The 7,337-nt window shown below is 39.8% G+C and overlaps 1 protein-coding gene across 1 annotated transcript; it reads left to right on the top strand.

The window, feature by feature from the left end:
• The first annotated feature begins 3,858 nt into the window (after positions 1-3,858).
• Positions 3,859-6,159, top strand: LOC126273129 (ejaculatory bulb-specific protein 3-like). The gene is made up of 2 exons (XM_049976586.1): positions 3,859-4,088; positions 5,908-6,159. Exons 1-2 carry the CDS (start codon positions 3,893-3,895, stop codon positions 6,096-6,098), a joined length of 387 nt encoding a protein of 128 aa, XP_049832543.1. The 5' UTR covers positions 3,859-3,892; the 3' UTR covers positions 6,099-6,159.
• The last annotated feature ends 1,178 nt before the right edge of the window (positions 6,160-7,337 follow it).

The raw sequence follows: 7,337 nt of genomic DNA, 5'->3' as shown, positions 1-7,337 counted from the left end.
ACATCTTAGACTGCGACTCGGAAGTACGTGCGACACGATCGGAAATAAATAAACAACTGACTGCACTGCAGTAACACTGACTGACAAGCGGAGGGGACGTCAGGGCGACGTCTGTGAATATTCATGCTGAAGTCGACACAGGTGCAGTGCAGTGGCCGGAACAAAATTTTGTACAGCCTTGCTTTATAGTCACTTAAACAACGCTCGAGGGTGACTGCTCAAAAATACTAAGTCTGAAAAGGGACACCCTAGTGAGCATTGCATGTTCCTGCCAAAATCTTTCGCCACAACGCTGGGTTTGAGGCTTTGACAAACCATTATGGGAAGTTATTTGTAAACACTATATTATTGTATTGTGTTTTAGAATTGTAACAAAATGCCTTTCGCATTGTTGGCGTTATTGTCATTGGCAGAGACTGTGGGCACGATCGTTCAGGGCAAACATTCATAGATACATGTTGTTACAGTTATAGTAAGTAGTTGATTCACTTTTAAACCTGAATGTATTTTAAATTGTTGTCAATCCAGAAGCCTACTCAGTTAACTTTCATGAAGTTATTTAGTTTTAATTTTGTGACAAATATCTTGGGGTCTGTTACCTGGTTCCTGGTTTTAATTGACAGTTATGGTCTTGAATTTTGCCTTGACTGAAATGAGTTAGGTTTTTGATAATAGTGGTACAACAATGAAGGCTTTTCCGCGGCATACGTTGGTTTGGAGAGTTCCATGTGAATTGTCTTCGGACTGAAGGCCGCAGTCACAACAACATATCTTGTTCACAACATGCTACGTCCTGAGAGCCGATGTCTATGCACTGTTGAGTGATGTTTCTAGTTTCCAGTCAGGAAATCAATGAATAACAGCCACAGCAACTTACGCATTCACACTTGACAGTGATGTTACTGGGAAGAAGGGTTGGCGCATACACTTAGACATGCAGTAACAATCTCACCTGTTTCAGTGAGTGTCTGCAGCTTGCGGACCTATCCTATTCGTGTATTTTTACATTAGACACAGCCTAGAATTCTGCCAGAAGTGTTCTGCACCCTTCAACCTCGTCAAGTTGGCGGTGGTTGATGAAGTGAAACAATTAGATGAGAGAGAGCTGACACACTGTGTTCTTTGACGAGTAATTAATCGCACAGCAGGTTGAGGAATCCAGATCTATTGCTGGTAAACACAACAGGATGTATGCTGTGTATCGCAGCTGTCGGGAGTGACAACTTTTAAACCACCAGCTATCGTTTTGGTCATGGACGACAGTTACCTGCAAATACAAATAGCGCTGTGCTACGGAATCGATGTCCTACAACCCCATTCCCTGAATTCCATCAGGACAATGCAAGTCACAATACAGTCCTCAATCTCCTAGAATTACGGAAGGAAATTAGTCCATGCCAGTCTCTTAAAGAGATTTAGTGAACATGGTCATATATCTGTTTCAAGGAGAGTATTTAAATGTAACCTATTTCTGTCACTAGCTAAACCATATTATTACGAACCACATCCAGGAAAATCTTGCATGTGGGAAACCTTTCCCCGGTATTTGCTACACTTTTGTAAATATTTGATATTGACAGATTGACTGCATTTGCCTAAAGTACAGCTACAGACACGGAGGCTGTTTAATTTTTCTCGAATAAAGTGATGGAACAAACCATTTTAGAGGCTAGTTCGTAGACTGGTAGACACGTAGTAACTGATACAGAAATCCAAAATAGTCGAGAAAAATAATTTACAAGAGTGCACAGAAAATGCACAAATCAGCAGGGAGGAAATATGCAAATAAACTTTATAAAATGAAAATGTATGTGAGATCTTGTACGTAGATTATTCTAAATAAGGAAAACATTCACCGGCCAAGATCACATGTAATTTCTAATTTTGTTCACATTTGTAGACTTTGAAAAAAACTTTCTGTCGTCATTTGAAATTCGGAAATTCTCATTAACATGCATACATGCCACCATTACAGCGAGAGAGTGAAAAGTGTTCTTTGTATTGGTGTTATGTGCTCATGTCAGTAAGGACTTCTGAAGATCCGATGATGACAGCAAGAGTCTGTCGAAAACGGACATTTTATAATAAAATAAATGCAGCAACCGAACTTGGTTGCAGACGATTTTCCTGTTCATCAATGAGAGATCTCTCCACTCTAACCACCGCAACCTAAATTTTCCAAACAAAATGAATTTTTCAACGTTACAGATTATAAAGTAAACTTAGAGGAATCTATACTATATGAGGTAATGCTGCGGAGTTCTGCAAAATGAACTGAAATGTACTGATGTATTACTTCTGAGTTACGGAACATAAATTCCTCTGTTACCTCAAAAAGTTATGGTACGATAACAGATTCTGTATACTAGAAAACAACAGACCACAGTGGTGTGACAGTACAGTGGTAGGCAATTACTATGAAACATATCGCTCCGGGCCTAGTCCTGTGAAATCGTTGGCTGTGATGGCGCCACAGCCTGCAGATGGTGGGTGGCAAAATCTTATTTAAGACAATAAATGATAACGTTGAAATGGTTCGGGGCCATAGTCATGTAATTGTTTTTAATTGAAAGTTCCTCCATTTGACTGTATACGTCGTTTATTCTGATGTACAATAATGAATTCGGCCTTTGGCTATTTTCAAGTACGACAGTTCTGGGCATGATCAGACGTCTATAAACGAAGTCATCGTCGAAATATGTTAAATTTAATTAGAAAATGGCATAAAAACGGTAATAGCTTGACAAAATGTTATCTTTTATTTCTGCCAGACATTTTCTGAATGTGTTCTCGTTTTTATGCTGTGACTCCTACCATATTTAATATGCAGGATATTTCGACGATGGCCACTTTTATAGAAATGTGATCATGATCGACAGTGTGATATCTGAAAATGACAAAGGGGCGAAATCAAGACTGTACAATAGAAAAAACCAATCTATACACTCAAATGGCGGATATTTCATTAAAAAATAATTTTAACTGCTACCATCTTTCATCTGGAGGAGATTATCGGTGGGAAGTGTTAGAGCCTGTGTAGTGACAATATGCGGCGACGTTCCATTCCGTGTAAGACTAGATCCATAAGTCTGTAAATGCCTGTACGTATTAATTTTGTTTCGTTATTATTCTTAAACGGTAATATTATCACAAGACCAATTTTCTCATAAGAGTTACCCACAAATAAATAAAACTTCTACTACTAGCTTTTGCAATCTCTTAGTCGTATCTGAGACGCTATGTGGAAGTAGTTGTACAGGAGGTCAAAGAGACGGTTAATAAAGTGATTTAATAACATAGAGCTCAGAGAATTAATCTTAGCCTATCAATAAATACTTCGGAATAATACAGTGAAGCAACACGTCACTTAATTTGGCCCCATGAACCGTAAACTGGTGGAGTGTATGAATTCTGGACACAGCTAGAGGTTGAACTTCGAGTTACTCTACGACCTCTCCGAGGGAGGGACGAAAGAAATATTTCACCTTGTCAGACAACACGTACGATACTGAAGCAAATTGTGAGAGGGTATGGAATGTCAAATTCTGAAATACTTGAAGTTATGTTTCTCAGTTAATAAGTGAAAGCTCACCACACACTCACCGGAATGTCGATATCACAGGAGGAGAAGTATGAAAGATAAAAGTGCATATGCTGAATGCTTTGCATACTCGCAAAAGATGGTTCAGCTACAACGGAAATTCGGCAATATTAAGGGAAGTGTACGTGGATGGCTGTAAACTGGAATGGAAAAACACGCCACGCTGGTGACGCACGAACGCCTCCCAGGAGGGCAAAGACCCATGCAGTTGCGTGGTGGGGGACCCGCCTGCTGTATATATACTGGCAGCAGGAGAGTGTGCGCATCAGCTGTGAACTCCGCACTGCAGACATGAAGGCCGCCCTTGTTCTCGTCTCGGCACTGGCCGTCATTGTGGTCACCGCGGCGGAAGAGAAGTACACCACCAAGTACGACAACGTCAACCTGGATGAGATCCTCGCCAATGACCGGCTGCTCAACAAGTACACCCAGTGCCTGCTGGAGAACGACGAAAACAACTGTACGGCCGACGGGAAGGAGCTCAAGAGTAAGTTGCCTGGAGCACCCGACAATGTTCACTACCTTCCATGTTCTGATGAGCTTAAAAAATGCATAAATATTCACTGACAATTTCGGTTGCAAAGTGAAGATTCTGTAACTAACAAATTAGATGCAGAGAATGAGTGATTTTGAGAATTGTGTAAAACATGAAAAAAGATATACAGAAAACTTTTGTAGTACTGTCTTACTTGATAATAATGAAAAAGTAATACAGAGATGTAGTATGAAATACGTCACATGAAACAGTGGAGAAAAGGCCACTGTATAAAATTTCATTAACGGGTGGGTATCTTCGTGCTAGATGATAATGGTGGATAAGAAACATCTGGGATTGTGTTGTAGAAGTTGTTTAGGATTCTTTCTGATCCGTACGCGTAGTGAGTGTATTAGTGATGAGTCGTACTGAGAACTAAGAATAGACGATATCTTACGTAGTTTTCCGTTAAGTTACGTTCCCCAGAGAGAAATGTCAAAACAGCAGGTCGTCGTTTCAGAGGTTTATAACAATTTTAACGTTACTAATAATATAAAGAATCCGAAAGAGTTACTGTCATACTAATTGTTACCCTGTAGTAAGCGACTACTAAAATTTTATGGGCATCAGTTCGGGATGGATGAAAAGAGATTCTCAAAACATATTTCTATCGTAGTTGACAACAGACTTAGGACGTAAGAAAGGATTCTTAGTGGACTGCTTTATATGGTGACATCTCTGCCGGACAATGTAATGGTTAGAGGTCGACAGGTTTCAAGCTCTCACGATAAACAGAAACCAGACAGCGGATGGCCACAGGGAAGAATAAATCTTGGCAGAAAAACGACGACAAATATTGGCGGCAAGGAAAAGATCCAGTAATGAGTAACTGTTATTGAACATGGCCTTTAATTACCATCACCGCACATAAAAACAATAATCCCAGCATTATCAGTGTCGAAAAAAAAGCAGTATGAAACTTGTTTCAACTTGTAGGTTAGCTGAAATACAAATTTCTTCATCAGAACTTAATTCTTACGCAGGAACATACCTTTTCAAGAGTGTTACCGTCTGTTGTGCAGATCAAATTTGCAACCAACTACGTCAGTGAACTTGCTGCTGCTATATAGCCATAAGGATTCAATTTGAGAAACTTTTCTCATTTATCCCTTCACTTAAATGAAGAAGTGCTTTTCTGTGGGTGTTAATACTGTGCTGCTGACTCGAATTATTGACGTACCGTACCATACTAGTACGTTTATATGAACTCCAATTACAATGTTTTCATGTATTATTCATTTTCCAAATATAAAGCTTGAAATACTAGGAGGATATTAGGAGTACTTAGATCAAGCTGTTGGGCAGAAAGTAGATCCTCTGTGTTTTTTGTATGTTTCATACAATACTTCGTTCCTGTACCACAATTATATTTTACTTATTTCTGTTCATTTCTGTAACTGCCTATGACTACGTATCTTTTTTGGCTTGCTTAACACTATTATTTGACCTAAGGCAGATACTTCTGTGCAGAACAAAAAGATAAATAACTCAGAATTTCAAATTTTTAAAAAACTGCTGAACCTCTAAAGTTTGTTTTAAGTATGCCCAACTTCAGCAGTGAAGCATCTGAAGGTGGAATTCATTATTAAAGTATAAAGTCACTATCTCAGTTTCCAGAACAAATAAAAAATACATGTTGATTGGTAGTACATAGCACAGTTGTAAGCAAAGACTTGTAAGCACGAAGAGTTTTATCCACGAGTAAAATTAGTAGACTCCGCTTTGCATCTGAGAAGGTCTCAGGTGTACTAAAATGCTTTTCTGCCTGCAGGTGTCATTCCCGACGCTCTGAGCAACGAGTGCGCCAAGTGCAACGAGAAGCAGAAGGAGGGCACCAAGAAGGTGCTGAAGCACCTCATCAACCACAAGCCCGACATCTGGGCGCAGCTGAAGGCCAAGTACGACCCCGACGGCACCTACAGCAAGAAGTACGAGGACAGGGAGAAGGAGCTCCATCAATAAGCACTGTACTCCCACGTCTCTGCTGTATAAACGTTCTGTTATAATAAAATATATACTGTAACTACTCGTGTTGTCTTTCAGGAAATAATTACTATTTATATCCAAAAACGAAAGAACCATAGCTGCATTTATTAAAAACGCTGAGAAATGCATATTTTCACTCACCAGAATGGTTTAGCCGTAGAACATTGTCAATATTTTGTGTTTGCCTTGTGTGAGAAGAGACATTGTACAGAGCCAGCCAGCTTGTGTCATTGCATACTTAGACACATTGCAAAAGAGGTTTAATATTGTTTTCCTGACACATGTGAAGGGCTTTCAATAAGTAATGCAATATTAATAGTGTGTATTCAAGTTTTTAATAGTAATTAATATCGCAACACATTTCTTTCTGAAAGTAGGTAAGTTTTGTTTAGGATTCCAAAACATCATATTATTACAAACTTTCTTGGCAACAAAACAATGTTTCTAAACATTATCTGAGTTCACTTCGACGGCATTACTCCGCCTTAACGGTAGGGATTGTGTGCCGTTATGGTATCACTCGATAGGTCGACGTCTGAGCCAACGAGTGTGTAAGCACTACCGACAGAGACGTCCAGTTGAGCAGAGAGATGTTTGATAGTGATTAGTCGATCACCCTGAATGAGAGTGTCCGCACGCCCGAAGGCTGTAGGAGTCACAGCTGTGTGCGTCCAGCCGCACGTAGGAGATCGGACACGTTTGCGCGACCTTGTTACGACGATGACAGGCTCCTAGCCCAATGACTCACTGCGCTTTTGTTCACTACCAGGGGTCCGTAGACAATATGCAAGCCGCTATGAATACCTTACATGCTCTGGCTTTGGCCAAAACGAACTCAATGACAGCTCACTGCCTGGAACGCATCTGTATTGCAGATGACACTTTGAAGGCTACTTGCAGCGCCAACACTTATTTGAAATTCATGAAACTACAGGGGCTGCAATGGGAATATTTCACGTAGTCTCACCACTAATTTAGTAGTTTTTCGTAGTTAATTTGGCGACAAAAAATGAATGGCATTAAGTATTGAACGTCCACTTACGAACAGTGCTCTCATCGATATAAAAGACTACAAGCATATGACCGTTGCTGTTTAATCTGATATTTTTCTCTGTGACTTCAGCACAACTTTTAAAGCGCTGTAGTCATTAATCATCTTTATAAAGAACATAACATTAGTGGTCTTGGTGTCTCTCATGTAAGATACTCAGGTGG

Source organism: Schistocerca gregaria, chromosome 5 (genome assembly GCF_023897955.1).
Source record: "Schistocerca gregaria isolate iqSchGreg1 chromosome 5, iqSchGreg1.2, whole genome shotgun sequence".
NCBI classification, from domain to species: domain Eukaryota; kingdom Metazoa; phylum Arthropoda; class Insecta; order Orthoptera; family Acrididae; genus Schistocerca; species Schistocerca gregaria.
Note: the sequence above shows the minus strand (reverse complement) of the source record. Positions and strands in the feature narration are given on the sequence as shown.